Source organism: Megachile rotundata, chromosome 12 (genome assembly GCF_050947335.1).
Source record: "Megachile rotundata isolate GNS110a chromosome 12, iyMegRotu1, whole genome shotgun sequence".
Taxonomy (NCBI): Eukaryota; Metazoa; Arthropoda; class Insecta; order Hymenoptera; family Megachilidae; genus Megachile; species Megachile rotundata.
Genome location: NC_134994.1, coordinates 10060390 through 10083076, shown reverse-complemented (window position 1 = coordinate 10083076; position 22687 = coordinate 10060390). Strand labels below are relative to the sequence as shown.

Here is a 22687-nt window from a genome sequence, read left to right as displayed (position 1 = left end):
CATTGGACATTGTCTACAGATGTCTTGAAATGTTTGTGGAGTGTCTTTGTTTTTGATCTAATTGGTGATCCAATTGTTCTATCAAATATGGGTGTCTAGGTAGCCATTTTTTTATACTGACTATTTGGAGCTGTAGCTCTTCTAAACAATCTGGGTTAGCTTCTTCGTGTGACAACTTGTGGGTTGACATCGATACTTGGATCAAATAAATTTATTTGGTACCTGGAGCGAATTAATCCATACATTACTTCCTTAGAGTTAGTGTTATTTCATAGCTGGATGGAATAAATCCATCTGCTAACTAGATCAAATAAATCCGTACATTACTTCTTTAGGATTAATGTTATTTAATACCTGGATCAAATAAATCAATCTGTTATCTACATCAAATAAGTCCATCGATTACTTCCTTAGAACTAGCGTTACTTCATAATTATGTAACAAGTAACGATTACTCATATGAAACATCATCAAACACATGTGGTGCTGTCTTCATCATATCAGTCAATAAGTCAATTTTCAAGTCAAGAATATTGCCATAGCTCTCATTCACGAAACGACACAGGAAATTACTATAAAACCTCACACTCCAAGATTGCGAATCTCCGTACATTGCATTCATGCAAAATGCTGTAGGCCTGTTTCGGAATACTTCGACACTTCCGTGAAAACAGTCTTCTTCGTCGTAAACGTGACCGAGTTCTGTTGCAAGAAGCGAAATACATGATCTGCATAAAATATTCCCAAGTTTGCTATTGCTCCAGAATGTCTTGTATTTCTCCCCTTGACAGTATATTTTTTAGAAATTTATTTTATTAATAATATTATATTATTAATGCAACACTTGTTGATTGTGCATATGTGTATGAATTTTGTCGACGAATGTCACAGTTATAATTTCAGAAATTTTTCAAGAAATGTACAGATCTGAATAATTTAATTGTTCCTACTTTTACGTTGATTTGAAGCAAAATGAGATACTACATATAATAAATGAGGAACATATGATTAAGAGAGTGTTTAATAACCTCCGCAAGGGTTACCATCGGTCCAACCACGAAGCCAGCGAGGGTAATAACATTTTTCCCCAGAATTTTTTTGTTCGATTCCTCGCGAGTCTCCGTTGGTACAGTTCCAAGTGGCTGCTGAAAAGGTCGTTGGACCAGCGGTAGATTTAGCGATGTTCCGTGGTGGTCGTCTTTTTTCGCTAGATGCTGACAGTCTCCAGCTAAGCAAGACGTATTCTGCTGACGCTGGTTTCCGGTTATTAAACCGTGGAAACCGGAACTAATTCCGTCGAAATTGTCCAAACGTTCATCGGCTGCGTTTCACCGATATAAACGTTACTTTTTACGCGATATCGAGACGAGGAAGCTGGCCTCGATATTTCGCCTAACTTCCGTACTCCTAACGAGGAAACGTTAACGAGCTCTAGATCCTATAGCTCATTACGCTATAGCTATTGCGCATTTCGGTATCTCTTAACGGAGATAATTACTTTGATACTGTGGATTTGGGTAATCGTTTCTGCTTTCTCATCGTTGCTGTTTAATATGTATTGCGTCATGGTATTATCTGTTGTGTGGCTACGTGTTATATTTCTGGGCGATCGCGTTAGATTTCTCATTAAATTCGTCGCGTGTTAATTTCCTACGTGTTAAATTCCTATGTGTTAAATTCACCAGGTGTCAAATTTCTGTGCGTCGAATTCACTGTGTTAAATTTCGATGCGTCAAATTCACCATGTTTTTCTGTGCGCCAAATACACCATGTGTGATATCTCTATGCGTTAAATTCACGACACGTTAATTCCTACGCGTTAAAACCCTACGCGTTAAATTCACCATGTGTCAAATTTTTGTGCGTCAAGTTCTCCACACGTTAAATTTCTATGCGTCAAGTTCTCCACGCGTTAAATTTCTATGCGTCAAGTTCTCCACGCGTTAAATTTCTATGCGTCAAGTTCTCCACGCGTTAAATTTCTGTGCGCCAAATACACCATGCATGATATCTCTATGCGTTAAATTTCTACGCGCTAAATTCCTACGCGTTAAATACCTACGCATTAAATTCACTATATGTGAAATTTCTATGCGTCGAATTCAGCACGCGTTAAATTTCTATACGTCAAGTTCTCCACGCGCTAAATTTCTATGCTCCAAATACACCACGTGTTATATCTCTATGCGTTAAATTCCTACGCGCTAAATTCCTACGCGTTAAATTCACCATGTGTCAAATTTCTACGCGTCGAATTTGCCACGTGTTAAATTTCCATGCGTCAAGTTCTCCACGCGTTAAATTTCTGTGCGCCAAATACACCATGTGTGATATCTCTATGCGTTAAATTCCTACGCGTTAAATTCACCATGTGTCAAATTTCTACGCGTCAAATTCACCACGTGTTAAATTTCCATGCGTCAAATTCTCCACGTGTTAAATTTCTATGCGCCAAATACACCATGTGTGATATCTCTATGCGTTAAATTCCTACGCGTTGAATACCTACGCGTTAAATTCACCATATGTGAAATTTCTATGCGTAGAATTCAGCACGCGTTAAATTTCTATGCGTCAAATTCTCCACGTGTTAAATTTCTATGCGCCAAATGCACCACGTGTTATACTTCTACGCGTTAAATTCCTACGCGCTAAATTCACCATGTGTCAAATTTCTACGCGTCGAATTCACCACGCGTTAAACTTCCATGCGTCAAATTCTCCACGTGTTAAATTTCTATGCGCCAAATGCACCACGTGTTATATCTCTACGCGTTAAATTCCTACACTCTAAATTCCAACGCGTTAATTTCCTACGCGTCACATCTCTACACACAGCAAAAGCACCTTCCACTACAAAGGGTTAACAATTTCTACTTACCTCATTTACCAAGCTGCACCTCGCATAAAATTATCATTCCAAAGCACCCTGTACCCGTTCATTAATTAGATGGCATCGTACAATTTATAATAATTGCGATGCACCCCAACGGACGGAATCGTTGGATTTTAATTAATCAACGGAAACAGGAAGAAAAGCGAGCTGATAACAAAGGGGTGGGAGGTAAAAGCAAGACGTTTCGACGATGCAATTATCGTCTCGAACCAACGGGCCGGCTATATCGAACCGTGACATCGAAGCTATCTTTCGAAGGCTGCTTGGCTCGGTAGTCCCGCGAAGAGCTCGATAACTCTCGATAACTCTGTCGACCAGGTCCGCAGAATCGGCCACGGTTACCGGAACAAAGGAGCTGCGGCGTCGACGTTATCTCGATCGAATAAAAATGCCAAAGTCTTCCGATACACTTGACATAAATCTACCGTTCGATAAAGGGACTGCGGTAACGAGCGGATACGTACAATCGTTAATCGGAACCAGCCTGGCCATTTCGCGAAAAACTCAACGAGCTTTTGAACCATCCACAGGTTTTCCACGAGTTTTTGTTTATGTTCACTTTTTCCAAAATTCGGGGAAAATACTGGCTTTGAATATCGAGCCAGTTTGGAGAGGGTTGAAGAGTTTGCTCGTGTTGTAAAGTAAAGTATTTTGTTATTTTGAGTTTCGTTTTAGTCTTCCAAAGTTTGTATATTAATTTTGTATATTAATCTCATTAATATAGTTTTATTCAGAAGTGTATATATTCTTTGTACAATTAAACTATGGTGCATCATGATAAAGTTATTCCGAAAGAAAATTATTTTCAACAGACGTATTAGTTACAAGAGTTTACATACTAGTTGAGTACGTAATGAAGTTCTATATTAAAAAGTGATATTTCACACGAAGTACTTTTTGCGGAAATCTTTCGGAATTAATGATAACCCCGCTGTCAGAGGTCCAAGTGCAGGGTTGCAGAAAGGGTGGCTGGTAATTTCGACCCGGAATCAGGCTTCCCGAATGCAAAAGTTGGCCCCGCGATCCATAATCGATGATCTCCGATTCTGCGGCAGTCGCGACGGAAAAATTGAACGTGTAATATCGGCGCCGGCACACAGGGGGTGGAAAGATCGATGGGACTAGACTGATGCAGACGTTCGACTTGTAGACGGATCAGATGGCGGATCGAGCGGTGCTTTTACCTGAAATTCGTTTATCGAGTTCATAGGATGCATTCTCTGCACGGTCGAACGAGGGCTGCCTGCAATTTCATCAGCGCAAGCTTCGGATTCGCGTGGCAACGCTCGAAAACGCGTTCTACCCTTGTTGTATCCGACGCGTGTACTTCGACATTTTATCTTTGTGAGCATTCGCGAATAAATAGTTTGAAATGTTTCCAAATTTTTATTTTACCTCTTTATTTGCGAAATGAGAGGCTGCTTGAAAATTCGACGTTTGAAAATGTTACAGATGTAAATATTTTAAAAATGCAAGTGCCAGATTAATTTTAAAAATACAACTTGCAGATTAATTTTAAAGATACAACTTGCAGATTAATTTTAAAAATACAACTTGCAGATTAATTTCAAAAATACAACTTGCAGATTAATTTTAAAGATACAACTTGCAGATTAATTTTAAAAATATAACTTGCAGATTAATTTTAAAAATACAACTTGCAGATTAATTTTAAAAATACAACTTGCAGATTAATTTCAAAAATACAACTTGCAGAGTAATTTTAAAGATACAACTTGCAGATTAATTTGAAAGATACAACTTGCAGATTAATTTTAAAAATACAACTTGCAGATTAATTTTAAAGATACAGCTTGCAAATTAATTTTAAAGACACAACTTGCAGATTAATTTTAAAGATACAACTTGCAGATTAATTTTAAAAATACAACTTGCAGAGTAATTTTAGAAATACAACTTGCAGATTAATTTTAGAAATACAACTTGCAGATTAATTTTAGAAATACAACTTGCAGATTGATATTAAAAATACAACTTGCAGATTAATATTAAAAATGAAACATCTGATAATGTGAAGATTTATTGGATTGGAACCTTGAAATAAACGATGTAACTGGTGAATATTTTTAAGGGATGCATTTTTTATGAGTTCAGAAAGCAGCGTAGCAACAAGGGGATGTTCGAAGGCAATGACTCGCGTCAAATGTTGAGTTCTTGCTGTGAATCGATTTTTCGAGGGTTCGCGAAAATGTCGACGGTGTCAGAGGTTGACTTTGCTTTTGTCTTTTGACCTCTTAATATTCTCTTTGGTAAAAGTGTGTACGTAGTAAAAAAATCCTTTGAATCTTGATTGGAGCACTTCCCGTATATTTTACATCTTTGTGCAATTATAACGAATTGTGCTTAAGAAATTAAATTCGAGGAAACATATGAAGGATAATTCGTTTGGACGTAAGCTTTAATTAGGAGGATTAGGGTATGGAAGGAAATAACTGGAAATGGGAAATCGATGGCTGAGAAGAGTGCGTTCGCGATCCCGGATATAGCGTGCTGGAAATTACGTTGAAGTCTTTACAGAACACTACAGAGAGTTTAAGTAGCTGCATTAAATCAGATTATTCCGGGATGAAGCGAAGCGATGTAGCGGAGAATTTGATCGCAAAATCTGCGATCAGAGGGGTACGGAAAAGAAAACACTATCAGCTCCTATCTCTGTTATTTTACAATATTAGCTCGGTGTAAAGGCAATAACTCGAAAATAAGTTACCTCCTCTGTGATTTCTCTTTATCTTACTACTGTTACTTTTGCAATTCTGTCTCTTGTCTCCTTATTATTTCTGATCATCTGAGAACATTGGGAGTCTGAAACAATTTGACGATACAAAAACACTGCAAAATTATGCTATGTCCATATTTTTACTCAAGATATAACTTTTACTCAGAGTACTGAACTCTGTTCTTTCATGTATGATACGTCAAAGATTCCTGTGTCGACCTTCGATTAATGTGACCATGATTCGATGAAATTGACATCAATATTCTCCACACAATATAATTCAAATAAATAACTCCACCAAATTATAGCTTGCAAGCCAGTTCATGTTAATAATAAGTACAAGCTTTATAATTTATTCGCCAGAGAAATGAGACGATTATACATCATAAAATGAAGGTGTTTCTCATACGTGGATCGTAGCCATAAATGTGATTGGATGTTGGAATTAAGTGACACGCTCCTCGATTTTTCATCTAACGATCAGAACCACTTGCGACTCGAGAAAGACTTCGATGGAGATCGCGTTCTTGATCGATGTCGTTTCTTCTCGACAAGCAGCGAAATTAATTCCCGATAATTAACCTCGTACACCAATGGAGCTCGAGAGCAGGCTGCTTGGAGCTCAAGCACCTTCCACTTGATGGGGTTTCCGTGGAATTTAGAAGAAACTCTACGACAGCACTTTTTATTCCACGGAGGTTCAGATCGGTATAAATTCTGTAGTTCAACGATCTAACAATTATCAATCACCTGTGACTAATTACACTCGTGCAGAAAAAGGACTTCTATTACCTTGTCAGTTTCGTTAAAATGTTATCGTTACTTTGTTTTCATTTTTATTTGTCTTATGTGTATAAATACATGTAGTCATATTACATGTATGAATTTGTTCTTTATACTGTATATATAAATTTGTTCTTCATATTTATAAATTTCTATAATATAAAGGGTGAGTTACGTAGCTAAACTAAGTAATGATAAAAGACGAGTTAGATCCAGTTGTTTTAGATAATGGAAGCAGCAATGTTAGGCAGTTCTTTAACCTAGAAATCTACAGCTTGAAATTCGTAGTTCACGAAAGAATAATTTCACCGACGAGATAAGGCAAGGAGGATGTTTGCGAGCAAATATTTAAACGGAAGGGATGAAACTAATTATTCTCGAGTACGAATTCTCGTCGTGGAACTACACCACCTCTCAAAACTATTTGATCATGTGCCGGATGGAATAAATACTTGGCTTTACTGATTAAAGTAGTTGCAACCTTAACATAGTACATACTCGAACAATAAAGCTGTACAAAATTTATATAGATTCAATCCTATATCAAAAGGAATACTTTTGGTATTCGTAAAAAAGACGTAAATATGAAACAAAGACTAGTTTATTTTTCATTCAGAAACGAAGTAGATTTTTCAAGGCTTTATGAAAGGTGGATTTTGTCAAAGTGTTAATATTTAACCAGTCAGCTTTTAGGAACTGAAATTGTGTATAGAATATTTGAGTCATACTGTTATTTAATTTATTAGAGATTTTAAAGCGAATATGTTCACTGGAGGAACTGGAATTGATGGAGGACTGTCCCGAAAATTCGGGACTGATGGAGGAAAGAAATCGATGGTCCCAGATGAATATTTCTTGATCGGGGAACGTCGTGTCGGTCCGCCGATTACTCCGGTTTCTCCAAATGGACGTCGAGAGCCTATCCTGTCAGACACGCCCGGAATTTCGGGAGAACCGTATGTGGATTCCGGTCATGTCACTCGTGGGAGCAATGTGGATGAGTCGAAGAGACGTGCCGAGGGATCGACGAACGTCCTCGTTCAGACGCGATTTCACCAACGATCTTGCGCAAAAGGATCACTCGGCTCGTTATTCGCCATTTTGTTATGGTGACGAGCACGAAGGGTATTGGAAATTTAGCTTCACCAGATTTATTGTGGATGGAAATTCCTTACTTCTCATAGACCGAGGTTCCCAAACCTCCAAATCAACTTTCCAGATACCAAAAAATTAAAAATCCTTAAAGTCCTAAAATCTCTAATCCTCAGAGATTAGAGTCTGAAAATCCCAAAATCCTCAGAGCACCAAAACGTGAAATATCTCAAAATCTCAAAGTCCCCAAACCCCCTAATCAACTTTCCAGATACCAAAATATTAAAAAATCCTCAAAGTCCTAAAATCTCTAATCTTCAGAGATTGGAGTCTCAAAGTCCCAAAATCCTCAGAGCCAAAACCTGAAATATCTTAAAATCTCAAAGTTCCAAACTCCTAAACACGCCAAAGTCCTAAAATTCCCAGAGTTCCAATTCGAAAGATAAAATCGAGCAATCGTTATTCAGCGCCTTGATTAAATGCTATCTAAATCTTCGAATTTATCGGTTCTCCAAAGAGGCAAGTTTTTTGCTCGTCAAATAGTACGTTATACGCGTATCGGGTTTTAGAATACCGAAAGTCGAACGTTTCTCTACGTAGACGTTGCACGTACCGATGGACCAAAAAGTTCGATCGTTTCCCGATCGAAAGTGCGCGGATATTATCGAAACGCTGGCAGACGAATTGAAAATGTAAGAGGAACATTTGCCCGCGTTATTATCGGAATATCGAGTCCCGTTTTATTATTCTCCTGTACACATGTAGCCATTCTTTTTACGCATATTCCGTGGAACAATTGCAACGATGTATTTAAATTAAAACCCCTGATGTTTCTTTATTTTTGCTTGTTCGATTACACTTCACAGTTGCTCGGTTATTTCCTGTATCTTTTGTTCAGTCTCTAACGAGAAGTTTCCCTAAATGGGTGTGTGCGGTTGGGTCCCGTCTGACCCAGATATCCGTCTGAGTTGCATCATTGGAGTATCAAACCTTTTATCCGAGACACACTCGAATAATTTGTTCGTTCGTTAGTAATTCAGTAAATGTTCTGCGGTCAGAGCAGTGCTCGTGTTGATTTTGAAAGCTAAAATGAACTTTATTTAGGAGTTTAAGTCTTTTCTAAGTGAAAGAAGCAGTGTTTGCACGATCAGTGAGCTTTAATAGACCGCACAAAGCTTGTAGCGGGTCTCAGCTTTGAGGAGTATCTCTGATAAGGGTCCTTCGCACTTGTGGCGACAAGATCCTCGGAAAGGATGATACTCCTCTTATATATGCCTTCGAATCCTCGCCATCCCCCGGTAATCCGTCCAGGGATCCGAACAGAAGACTCAGAGCGGATTCCATGTCTTCAAGGTTATCGATCCTCGAGAACTTCGTCGTGGGAGACGGTCGCATGGAAAGACCATTGCGTGAAACCGGCCCTCTTTCCTCTTCAAGGTGGGAAGGTTCGCACGACCCTTCCAAATTCCCTGCTCGTGTCTCTTCCCGCCAAGGTCACCCTACTCACCTCGAGTGTTGCTCGAAAGCGAGATCGACCAGAGAGGAGGGTTCGATCAGCGATCATCGAGCCAAGAGATATTCCTCTTCCGCTGATCGTCTGCTCGGCCGCTCAAGGTCACCGGCGCGAGGACCACCCCCGCGATACAAAAACATCCGGCTCGGGCTGTGTAACCGCGATGCGGCACGTTTAGAGTGCGCTGGAGGGGGTGGGATAGAGGTCAAACAAACAACGTCGGAGCACAGAAGGGTAATAAATCAGCGTTACGAGACCGGTGATAGAGTTCGCGAGAGGTAACGAAGAAGATGGAAAGGAACCGAATGGAAGCGAGAGAGAAGGAAGACGGGTCAGCTGGGAGGACTAAGATCAACGAGACGGAATTAGCCGGTGCGCGCAGCTACACGCGAAGGTGGCGCGGCCACAGGCTGCACACAGAGAGAAGGAGTAACCGGAGGCGGAGGGTTGACCATTTCGGGAGTGTCGGAGGTGGTGGCGCACGGCTGATCGATGCAACAGCAGCGCCACCGCTACCGAAAATATCGGGTGATACTCTCGCTACTCGACTACAAAGCATACACCCTTAAACGCGCCGTTCAACCGGTCCATAAACACGCGTTTATACAAGTAACACCACCAAGTGATCAGCCCCAAGTAATTATCCCTGGGCCGGTTTGGTACTTGATGTAACGGCTTAGTCTGGTGGACAAGCTGCATAAACCTGATACACAGATGCCTACTATATTCAAAACATGGGTCTCACAGGATGTATTCGTCACTCCTGTACTTCGATACTTCTGTAGCCTAAGTAGATCCTAAAGACGTTTACAGTAGGCAAGTGGGACCAGGAAGTGGTCGCTGCTCAGACAAGTAACTGAGACAATTGGGTATCCTGTTGGGTCTTGCAAGCTTATCTCCTGGGTTGCTTGACTACTTGTCCGACTTTAAACTAGATAAATGGTCTAGTTTAAATGCAATCCACAGACTCGTTTACATCTGGCAAGTCAGTCAGAGAGGTATACTACTGAGCCTTGTAGACTGCCTTTCTGCTTCCTAGATGTAATAACAAGTCCTGATATCTCGTCAGGCTAGTCACCTATCTGGTCCTTTGTTTAGTAGATTCAAAGGGCTTACAGCAGGTGTGTCAAAATGTTTCAAAGTAGGTTCAAAGATGTTCTTACACTAAGCAAGTATGTTTCGATGTGGCTAAAGATAACTTAGATCTGGTGGGTTTTGCAATTTTTCTCCGTCCCAAGTTACTCATCCGACTTGCTCTTCTAGTGCCGTGCTACTTGCCTAATGTAAACGCGTCCTTAAGACCCTCCGAAGGGTCCCTCGCAGGCCCTTACCAAAGGATCCAGCGAAAGAAATGTCGTTGACGGCACTCGGTAGTCTACTAGCGAGAGAATGTGTGTAGGAGGTTTGAGGAGGGCAAGAGCATGCAGAGGGGTGACGTTCACCGTCAACAGAGCACAGTGGCTCCCTTCTACTCCGTCGACCTTCCACCGCATCTCTCTAGTTCCCACCCTCTACGACTGCTGCACGCGTACTAACCGCGCAGCTCGCATTGGGCTTCGCCGTTGGACTCCGTGCATCCCCCTCCAGAAGCTGTCGGTCTCCACCACCCACGGCACACCGTCAGATAGGGGTTGCTCCGACGCGACGCGCCGTCTCTTTCTACGTGCCCGTGTTTCTTCCCTCTCTTTCTCTAGCAGCCTCGTTCCCCTCCCTCGCGGGCTCAGTTCTCGCCTGAAGACCGTGCGGTGTACAGGTGATACGACCCGTGCGTGTTCACCCTCTCTCTATGCTCGAGTTTGTCCGCCCGCTGGCCGGGATGACGTGCCGCGTCGCCACGAGGACGACGCGCTTTCTGTCCTGCCGCGACGTCGACCAGGTGCGCTTCCTCCTAAGCGCCCTTTGTTCTCATCCTTGTTTCTCCTCCACGACTTCCTTTATCCTACGGTATTTCGCATCCGTTCAAGGAGAGTCAGTCTCGTTTCCGTGATTTCAGTCAGCCATCCTCGTGTTCGTGGATGTTTTATTTATCCCCCATGGTGATCTGCGAAAAGTGCGTGGAAATAGAGATCCAGTGTGTCGACGCTGCTTTTTGCACAATCCTGCGGCATTAATGCTGGCTTTTCTTTGATGTTTCGATCAGAAGCGTCGCGACGTTGGGATACGTTAGGGATTACGTGCGACGCAATAGTTCGAAGATGAGATTTCGATCACGTGGGTGGATGGTGGCTGATACCGCTTGCTTCGAAGTTACTTGAAGGGTCTGGGTAATCTTACGTAAGGGTGGTATACCTCGAGACAATTTTTACTCGATTCTTGTACTTTCTCCTTGAGGAGATACCGTCTCCTAGCGACGAGTTCCGTAGCTTCTGCCATTTATCATTCCGTGCGTTTCAGAGCAACGGTATCGTAGGTGTACAGATAGTACAATCGTGCACAGCTGGATTCTTTCTACAAAAATAATCCGAAAATATGGAATAATTTTCTGCTCACGTATATGGTTACTGATATCTATTTTAATGAAACTCTTGCATCATCCCCGTCTATTATCGCATTAAATTTCTTTCGAGCAGCATACAATCAACGTAATTAATACTCGGACAAATTACACGTCCCCATCCCGAGACAGGATGATATATCCTTACGTGCATCGTGCCCTAAGCACCGGTATTAGGCGGCTACCAACCGTTCTCACGCTGCTAAATAATACGAGGTACTAAATTAGCTTGTATTTGCGGGATGGCGTTTCGTCCTTTTTCACCTGAAACTCGTCCCGTTTCACGTGCACCCAAATTGGTTTAACCGCGAAACTTGGCCCGTCCATGTATCTTTCTGGCCTCCCATTGTTTCTTTAATTGGTTGCTCGAATCGACATGGCTGCGAAACCGCGATATTCGTTAACGTCCACTGTCAGATAGATGCGTTGTGGGCGAAAAAAAAGGAATAACTCGACCGGTTGGAGATGAAGCGATGAATTACGCGTGTTCCATGAATGTCTCCATGCGCGTCAGACGTCAGAAGAACGGTGCCATTGTGGTCCATTTCTAAAGCTGACGGAAGCTCGACGATTCGCCGGCTTGCAAGGCCGACTACTCGATGAGTCTGTTTTTAGACGAACGCGTGAATTGCCTTCTAGTCGTATGTAGATGACGTTCTTTATTTCTTATTCAATTTCCGTCACTTAGTTCTTGTAACAATAAGTCACGAGTGTGTTTCTAGGAATCTCTTTGATGATGAGTTATTAGTCAGTTTATCGATGATGGATAAAATTGACAGCATTTTAGTTTGATATAAATTTGCGTTTGATTCCTGACGCGTTTTACACGTCCTTGTTCAGAGAGTTGTAGAATCCACATCAAAGTGTCAAAACCAACTATGTTGGGAACAGTTCCTCGTTCGATATCGACCGTTCCCGTGTTTCCTCCACGTGTCACGGTGGCTGCCATTAGCCCGTAGCACGTAAAGGGAACCGAAGACAAGTTTCTCATTAGTCCGCTACGAAATTCAGGATCCATGCGGTCTAATGGTACATCGAATCGCGTATATCATCTCGGGGCAGTCGCAGCGGTTGGCAACGGTACTTCTGTCGTACCACCGGTTACAATTCACCGAAATTGGGGATTTCCATTAGGTCACGAAGGTCAACCATCCTCCGCAATTCGGTGGAGAAGAGCCAGGCTCGAACCGATCCAAAACCATCGTTATCCTCGTTAACGCGGCCACGTCAAAGCTCGATAATCCGATGATCGTTTCACGCGTGCTCGAAAATTACCCGGACACTAACGGAACGGGACTATCGAAACGTTTTTCCCGGTTATCGTCGCGTTGTTGATATAGTTCCGGTGGCGTGCAACAGCACTCGCGGCCATAATTAATCCAGATTGATTCGAAAACGAGAACGCCTAGCTGGCGTGAAGCTTCGCTCGTTTCGAGAGCGATTTCGCGATACAGTTTTCGAGAACGCTCTCAAACGTATCGTGGACTTCGAGAGGCTCGAAAACAGGCGATCGGAAACGCGTGCATTGTCTGACGCATCGATGGAACGGATTAAATCGACAATTGTCTCGAGAATTTCCAGGCAAGCGGCGTCCGGACAGAGACACCCATCTGCGTGTGGACAATTATCGGCCAACACATAACGGCTTCGATTACCGTAACGTGTCGCAGCTGCGATTTAACGGTTCCGTGACGGTATTCCCATTGGTCCATAATTCTTGCGATTCGATCAGTGCTACGATGAAGTATCATTTCCCAGGCATCCGCGTGGGTAGTACGTTTCTGGATTAATTATGACGCGATGAAATTTTATTGCATTCGCGACGGAGTCTTGTGCTTCCGACCCTTTGATGGGGTGCTGAATGCATTAACATGTTGAATGCCGCCTGGGTCAATGGTGGTTTTAATTATGACATAACACGGGAAGAGCATGCGAGTATGATTCAGTTTGACTTCGTTCGATTCAACGTGGTGACATTCGGTTCGATGAAATTGAGATTTATTGCCATTCAAGTTTGCCGTAATCGAAACTCAGCATTCAAGTTCTGATTCAATTTGACGCGGTTCGAATTTGGCGCCATTTCCGCGTGATTCTCGGTGGAATTCAAGGTCATTCAATTAGATTCAATTCAAGTTCGAAATTCTATGAAATTCAAATTTCATGATTCAATTTAACGCGATTCAAGCTGAATGTAATTCAAACTGTATAATTCAGCGCCATTCAAATTGCACGTAATTCAGTTCCACGCGATTCAATTCTCACTGAACCAGTACCATGTCTGTCAGTGTCCACCTGTGCAGTGGCCCATTAGTTGCATTAATCCCCAGGATCAACGAACCACAAACACCCCAATAATCAGAATTGCACTCTCGGTCCCGCCGAAAAACGCAACCTCATAAAAAGACTCGCATTCCGAAAATGGATCGTTAAATTGTCAACGACCTACTGATTTTGTAGCGATACGTTTTCACCGTCAGTTGCTTTTTCCCCGTGCAGTGTCCACATATTTGCTCTCGCTAGTCCGGTAGATCGATTCAGTTTGTTCGTATTTAAACAACAGCGTACGCGAACGAAATCCAAATACGGTCACCACCGGCGAAATCAACGCTGCTCGACCCGTTTGTGTGTTTGAGCAAAACCAGCGAAAAGGAAAAAAAGGAGTCAGTCTCGTTAATCGTGGGCCGCATCGACGCGCAGAGTATTTCCATCGGGACACGGAATTAATAGCGTGGCTCGTTTAAAATTGCTCCAGCATAATGCAAACGAGCCGATGCACTTCCGCGGCACGATATGGTGACCCGTGCTTTGTTCGGGGCTCACGATAGCTCGCGTTGTCAAGGCTGTCATGGCCGGAGGGTTGCCTGTAAATTTTCAAACAGCTGGCAACCGGCCAGACATTTTTATTACGTCCCACGCCTCGCGTTAACGTTTCCTGGCCCTCCTCGCTAAATAACACCGTTTTCCGTACGGTTATATGGTGTTACCCTTGTCCGTGCTTCGCCTTGTTTTATGGGAACTCGAGGAACTCGATCGGACTCCCTTGTCCGGTTGTCTCGTAAACGCTCCAGTTATCTGTAACCGAGTACACGGTTATGGGGGAATTCGTAGCGTGAGCCGAGTAAATCAGAGCGCGTTTTTATCGAACGATATCCTCGGGCACGCTAACGCTTTAACCCTCGGTTCTCGTTAAAGCTAAACTTCGATGAAGTTATTTCTGCCGGAATTTTATCTGATTTTATGGTGTCTGAATCGGTGGATTAAGGTGTGGAAGCCTGTCGGGGTTATTAGGTTGGAATATGTATGAGTTTAAGTATATTTGTCTTTACCCTGCTATTCCAGCGGTTCTTTAAGCTTCTTAAATATCAGGGTTCAATGGGTCAAAGGATTTCAAAAATCTGACCTCTTGAGGACTTGCCTACGTTCATCTCCAAAAGTACACTTCAACCTTGCAAAACTTCGAACAAATTACAACCCTCATTCCTATCAACTTACACTGCCTCCCATTAATTTCGTCTACCCATGGTCCAACTCTCTACCGTCCCAGTTAACGAAATATCCTTAGCTGTAGACCGGATGTGACGATGTAGTGATCGCGAGTGTGGGTGCACGGAATTGCTAGAAAAAAACCATGATCGGTTTATGGTGAATCAGTCGAAGAAGCACTCGTGTCAAGTTCAAGAATCGAGCTTCGTGTTCGAAGAAACGTAGAAGAAGATCGGAGGTGGTCCGCGAGGGCCCCGGCCATGGGGGAGGCAGTATGTTCTCCGAGCTGTGCAGGGAGACTTTGCGGAAGGCAGCCGTGTGCTACAGTTCTGGTCGTGCAGGAAGTCCATCACCATCGCCACCAACGTCTCCGCCGCCATCTCCCGCCAAAGAAGCAAAGACTACTGCCAACGTTGACCTGGCAAATGTCCGTGACACCTGCCACGAGGCCAGAGAACCAGGGACCAGCGGAAGAAGATCACCGCAACCGTCGTCGTCAGGGACGTGCACGGAGTTCCGTGACTTCACTGGAAGAAAATCACCAACCCCCTCAAACGACTCCAGGGAGTACGTTTACGACACCCTGAAATATCCGATGGACGATGACCCCTCGTTTACTTCTATCTCGACGTTTTATTACCTTCTTTTAATTAGACTGCGATTTTCAACTATTTTTGTTACTTTATTCCGGTGTTTTGTAGTGGTAGATACCGGGATATTTGCTTGCATTCCCTTTTTTGAACTTGAGGAACTTGAGGATTTAGAAATTTGGGATTTTAAGTGTAGGAGCTGTTTTAAATTTGGAAACGTAGTCATTAATTTTTTTCTGAATTTTTTGATTTCTACCTAAATCTTCATATCTCCATATATGAATTCTCCATAAATTTCTAAGTGTTAATTACTTCAAATTTCCAAATTTTAATGCCCAATATTTAGCATTTCAAATCTCTCAACTTCTGAAATTTCCACCTAAACTTCAAAGTGTCTAATCGCCCAAAGTATGCTTAACCCTTTAAGTCCTCTCTGACCCTCTTAATCCTTTCCGTAGACCCTTCTGTCCTACCCCTTAATTTTCCCAAATATTCTACCTTAACCTCCCATAAATCTAAAAACAGCAATTCCCTTAAACGAATATTCCGCCAGTGAAATAGCGTGCGCGTAAACCGCGAGGAGTCATCGTGCCAGGAGATCGATCGTTGCTAATATAACTTCCTATCCAATTCGTCGTTCGTTAACGATCGAATTGGCCGTATATTGGTCGATCGGAATCGTGAACGTATTCCCGTCACGGAATCCCCAGGAAACGTACGACGATGTCCATCGATTTCGGCAAAAGATTGTTCTGCCTCGAGGCAAGGGAGAGGAAACGGGGCTCGTTTCCGGCGGACCCGAGGGACGCACGATCAGTGTCCCCAGAAAAGGGACGACAGTACGAAGACAACAGAGGATCAGCTAGTGGAGGATTCGAGTATGGCCGGCCAGACTCGAGGCTCGGTAGACAGTCCCCCGGGTCACCAGGATCGTCGCCTGAACCAGAGGACAACTCCTCAACTTCTGGCGACGAAGGTATCTTTTTCTCCTATTCTTTCTTTGTTGTTGCTGAAACTTCGATTAGAAATCAAGAAACAGGTATCAACTTCGATGAGCTTTAGATAGTAGAATTCTTTGAGTTTCTGCTGGTGTCTGGACCGTAACATTACAAGTTTTATACTTTACAGGAACATTATGTAATTAAAATCTTGATATAAACTCGTTTAGAGCTATTGAAGGAATATGCATATTCTTGTTCGTACTTACTATGTACTCTAACCTATCACTATTTAAATTCCAATGAAGCTAGATAGAATTATTTTTGTTACTTTCTGCTGGTGTCAGGATCGTAACATTACAGGTTTTATGTTTTGCAGAAACATTATGTAATTAAAATCTTGATATAAACTCGTTTAGAGCTATTGAAGGAATATGCATATTCTTGTTCGTACTTACTATGTACTCTAACCTATCACTACTAAAATTCCAATGAAACTTGCCCCTTTCTATATAATTAATAGTGGCTGTACCAGCAAGGAAGAGTGAAGAAAATTTGATACAGTTTCGGTACCAAAATTGAATACCGTAATTATGGTACACGACAATTTAGTAACCGGTTACAAAGAGCGTTATGGTGGCCGGTAACCGTCTAAGTAATTAAATTGAATGACTCGTTGGTCCCGTATTCGTTACTGATAGCGTAATTAACGAAGAAAACGAAGTTTGCCCGAGACCCGATGGCTGCAACAGTTCCATCCGGGCAAATTAGCGGGCTGCGGACACGCGGGCCAGAGAATCTGGAAAGTTAACGAGGGTCGCGCATGCGTTCCTCCGCAACACCGTTCAAAACGAACGTGCAAATATTAGCGAACGTCGGTTAGAAAAGATCGCAAAAAAATTCTGAGCACCTACGAGCTCAGGGCTTTGTTTGCCCTCCTCCGCACGCTCTCGAGTCGGGTGCCGCAACGTGTACTCGAAAAAGTGGGCAACAACTGCAGAGAACACACGTATTCGCGAGTTTGCCCTGGCTTCTTCGTCTCGAAACACTCTGACTTGGCTTTTTATTTCCCTAACGCGATTTTCTCGGCTCGCAGGACCTCTTGCAGGGATTTGGAAGCTTTTAGGACGTCAGACCCTAAAGCTTATGCTTGTAAGCCTTCTTACTATGTTTTCAAGTTTTGTTAAACCCTCGATGGTAAACACTGTAAACAGTACATTATAATTTTTCTGTTAAATTATTTATTAGTCTGCTACATGTCGAATAAGCAGCTCTGAAGTTTGGATACAATTTGATAACATTTATCAAACTCTCAGGACCTTAGAGTTTGATCAAAGCGACCACATTAACGTTTTATTATTATTGTTCACAAAAATGTACAACAAACGTCTCCATTGAATAGCACATATCTGGTCCTCAGTTATCAAAAAAGTAAAAAGTGGTTGACGGAAGAGTGCTCAAACGAACGTGTAGAGTGTGGATTGCAGACAGTTAACCTTCTATCAACTTTAAAACGTTCTCTGATACTTTCGCGAGAAATTCGTTTGCAAAAGAACATTGCGATTTACCGCGACACCGAGCGATTCGGAAGTTCTGCACCCACCACCTTCTTTGTTAGAGTTCCAACGACTTTCCTTCCTTTTATCGAGCTTTCCTTTAGCGAGTCTCGCCCCGAGAATTTACCCCGGCACTGGAAGTAAAGGCGAAGAATTTCGCTTCACAAAAGTACTGGGGAAAACTGGCCGACCTCTCAAAGCGTTTTACGAATGAATCCATTACCGAGACTTCTTTAAGCTTTGACATTTATGCCTATCCTTTGCGTCGTCCAATTGGATGCTTTTATCATGCTACACTGTGTTTCGATCCTAAATAACTGAGTTTATTTGATGGCTTGTTTCAGCGTTGTATATTAACACTTTTAATTCTTTTTTACTCGCGGAACAGAAAAAGAATTGAAGTCAGGAAAATTATCGAGGTTTTGGGAATTTTTTTATCAGAGTTGACACTTGGTTTGAACACTGGAATAATTAGTTCTGCAGTTTCGAAATCTGAAGATTTATATATTTATACATTTTTAGATTTCTAAATTATTTTTGCTTCAAACTACTTTGTTTGAAAATTATTTCTGAAGCCAATCATCGAAATCTTTCATTATCCGCTTCCGTAAATTAAATAATTTTGTACGTCCCGACGAAAACAAATCATTTTTGATACGTATTCGATCAGGGGGATTGAAATGGAATTGGGCCGGTACAATTCAGCGTTCATCGAGCGATGCAAAATTTCGCCGCAGCATCGATGCTTGTTTGGCCCAATTTTTCTGTAGAAAATACTTGGCAACTTTCGGCCATTCGCGAGCCACCAAATGAAACGCAAAGTTTCTGCACCACCACTGTTTTTCTCCCAGATGCAACTTCTTCTTCGCCGATGGCTCGTTTCGACGAGTAGTTTCCGCTTTCGTGGTCGAAGAAAAACTCTCTGTTCATACAGCGATGAGTTTCCTTTGAGACGTCCTCATCTTCAAGATATTTCCAGTCGCCGGACAATTTTTTTATTAACACTCGATGTTTGCGTATCGATTTTGGCCGGTAATCTCGACGAGGATTATGTGGAGGCGAGCGACACCGTGGCCAGGGAAATCAATAATATCATGGACGATGATGCGCCAAGATATGCGATTAAATCGTTCTGTAATTGCTTACGAAATGAGATCTTGCATTTGTTATGTTCAACAAGGGTGTTCAACCCATATGTCCTATATGGTTGTCTTCAAAGTACGATAAAAATAAAAAGTAACGTTCAGAACATGTTAACTGTAAATGTTTCATCACAAAGTTCTAAACAATTATATGAGGAAAATAAATTATTAACATAGAACCTTAGTTTTCATTCAGGAATGTCTGACTTTTCCTTCAAGATTGATCAAGTCATGCAACGAAGGACACATTAGCTTTCTCCAAAGTTAAGTGTACTCTATTGAAGAAATGTGCAATTCACGTAAGAAGTGCAAATCAAAATCAGAGAATGACGTGCAAAATGCAGAAACGAATCGTGGTCAACAAAAGAGGACGATCATGGTTATTTGAACGTGCTTGATACCCGATTAAAATTGCAGTCTGGAACAAGAGATTCCGATCGTCGGCAAGTAATTTCCACCACGATAGCCAGTTGATCGTCGTCAGAAGTTCGTAACCAATGGAATTCGAGATCCCATGGTTAGGATGTTAGGTATCGGCTCATCCCTTTCACGGATTTCGAAGAGCAAGTTTCGTGGGAACTCGACAGGGGATATGATTGATCCTCCGCTCGCTACAACACGTGCGGAGAAACTCCTCTTCTGGAAAAGGTTACGTCGGTGGAACTGGCGCAAGTGTGTTTGCCTGTCCCGCTGTCGAGCTGTGTTTACGTAACGCGGTGAATCTCTTTCACGACTATCTTCTCTCGAAATAGGTTGCAGAGGGAAAATGAAAAAGATAAAATGCGGGCTTGTAGGTCCGTGAAATTCCCGCGTCCGAACGGGCTTTTCTGCACCGCGTCTGAGTTTGCGGGAGGATTGAGGACACTTTGCGCTCTCTTCTCGCGGTTTTCCGTGTCCTTCGGAAGGTTCGTTTTACTCGGGTAAACGCGTCGAGATCGATACCCATCGCTATCGATACCCGTTTTTAATTGCACCCACCATCTGTAATCCCATATTAATTGCCCTAATCGGGAACGACGAGCGAGATTAGATCCTTGACACGTAATCCGCGATACTCTTCTCATTTTATATCCTTTCGAGTCGTTCTAAGAATAAAATTTTCCTCCAGCTTTTAAGAGGGTAGTTGCAATATTCCGTAAGATGACTTTATTCGAACATTCTGTAAGATGAGTTTATTCGAACATTCTGTAAGATGATTTTATTCGAACATTCTGTAAGATGATTTTATTCGAACATTCTGTAAGATGATTTTATTCAAACATTTTGTAAGATGATTTTACTCAAACATTCTGTAAGATGATTTTACTCAAACATTCTGTAAGATGACTTTATTCGAACATTCTTTAAGATGATTTTATGCAACATTTTGTAAGATGACAAATTTTATTTGTGTGCCTCGTTTCATGCTGCCGTTTGAATCATTTGGTGCTCTCCCTTGATTGACAGGGAAATTATGTCCACATATAGTGTCGTCAATCTATGATGATGACATACGCTGTCTTGTGTTTTCGTACCTATGTAAAAGATATGATTCTATCAAAAATCACCTTGATGTAGTTGATACAACTCTGTCATCGATCTATGATGATGACACGTATGATGATCTTGTGTTTTCATACCTATGAAAAAGATACGATGCTATAAAAAATCATCTTGATGTAATTTATACAACTGTGTCATCAACCAATGATGATAGCACATATGATGATCTCATGTTTTCATACCTTTGAAGAAGATCCTATCAAAAATCGCCTTGATGTAGCTGATACAGCTAATCAAAAAACAAATCACAAAAATTGTAACCTCAAAATTGCAAAACCCCAATGTCCAAATGTAAAAACTTTAAAACTTCCCTTCAAAAATGCGAGACGTCGTAATATTTCCACCAGTTTAGCCCCAGTATCGAATGCACCTCGTAGGTTACATAATGTGAAAACGTGTCGATCTCGAGTATACTGTAGAATATTGAAGCAGATGTCAGAGGGCAGATCCAGGGGTCATCGTAAGGGATGCTCCTGGCAATGGAAAGCAATAAGTCGGTGTGTCGGCGATAGGAATCGCTGACTTCGGTCTGGCTTCTTCGAGACGAGCAAGTTGTTCACGCTGAAGAGGGAAACCTTTTCTTCCGCTGCCGCGACACTCGAGCCGCAAAAGTGCCGAAGCTGCCTCGCGGCTTGCCAACTTGAAACACTCGAGACCCGCTTCAAGGCTTTGCTTTCGTATATGCGATTTGCCATCCTTTTTTCCTCTTACTTGGCCGAACTGCATATGAAGCTCTCGTCACCTGTCCTGAAGCTCCGTCACGAAGTCAACCCGTTTATCCGTCTGTGACACTTGAAAATGATCGGTGGTTCGTATATCAATTCCCGTGAGCTGTTGGACCACTTTGGGAATGCACTCGATATATTTATCGGCGAGTGAATCAAAGTGTTAGCTGGGACGCGAGGAGATTTCTTATGGATCTTAGGGGTTCGGATTGAAATATTGCTGCTCTGAAATTCTCTCCTTTTCGAGTGATGTATTCGATACTATGCTGCAGTCTGGAACCACTGGAGAGCTCTCTCTACTTCTCCAAAAGCATTCAGCTGTCTAAACAGCTTCCTGACTGTCTTCAGGACTATTTTCGCAAATTTTTGTAATACAATCAGATTTACTCGTCAAATTATTATAACGCTATATGTACTCTACCACTTATTTATTCTTTCCTCCTTTTCTGTTGCAGGTGAGTATTCGACTGCGTGCCCAAGTCGCCTGAAAACCCCGGTGAACAGGTAGGAAGCATCGAACTAAGAGAAGTAGCAACGCTACACGGGAAATTCATTCGGTCCAACTAATCACGGTTGGAGATCTCTTACGTTTTCGTCGAGGTACTTCCGCGTTTTTACGCTCGTCCGCTATTCCGCCAAATTAAAAGACTCTTCGCCACTGCTGACTGTGGTCGATTCTTGGCAAGTCCTCGCGAGGCTTCTTCGCGAAACGACTCGATTGTTGGCGTTGTCTTCGTGTTCCCTTGGTTTTTAACGAAACGTAGAAGAAGGCATTGTATTCGCGCCGCTTTAGGACACTCCGCGTTTCCCCGCAGACGAACGGAGCATCATCTGGTAATTGGAGCAAGCCCGGCGAGAGTACCAATTAAACTTATATCTCGTTGATGTCTTCATTGTTGCCGGTGAATGCGGTCGCGTGCCTGGATTCCCGGGCTAAATGAGTTTCCCGCTCATTGATTCGGTAACGATATCTTCCGGTGAACATTTTGTCCTCGTGCGCGGTTACCTCTTTGGATAATCGCTGCCTGTAAATGAATTTTTGGTACTTGCGATCAGACGTGCTCCAGTCATTCTGTGGCTAATGGCTACAGATCTTTTAGACCTCTGGGGAGTTTCAGAATTTGGAGATCTGGAAGTTGGAGAGTTTGACAATTTGAAGGTGTTGAGTTTGGAGATAATTCTGGGGCTTAGGATGT

At 42.3% G+C, this 22687-nt stretch overlaps 1 protein-coding gene across 31 annotated transcripts in view; it reads left to right on the top strand.

The window, feature by feature from the left end:
• Positions 1 to 22687, top strand: part of LOC100883133 (uncharacterized) — a 219695-nt gene that overhangs the window by 138857 nt on the left and 58151 nt on the right. For 2 of the 31 annotated variants that reach the window (XM_076538063.1, XM_012282860.2), the window contains exons 1-2: positions 14878 to 15565; positions 16299 to 16564. The exons of 17 other annotated variants lie outside the window; for them this stretch is intronic. In XM_076538063.1, coding sequence (XP_076394178.1) covers positions 15273 to 15565; positions 16299 to 16564 — 559 coding nt within the window. In that variant the 5' untranslated portion in view covers positions 14878 to 15272. Of the gene's footprint in view, positions 1 to 14849; positions 15566 to 16298; positions 16565 to 22687 lie in introns of those variants that run through there. 12 more of the 31 variants (XM_076538062.1, XM_076538065.1, XM_076538088.1 and 9 more) reach the window with 10 other exon arrangements.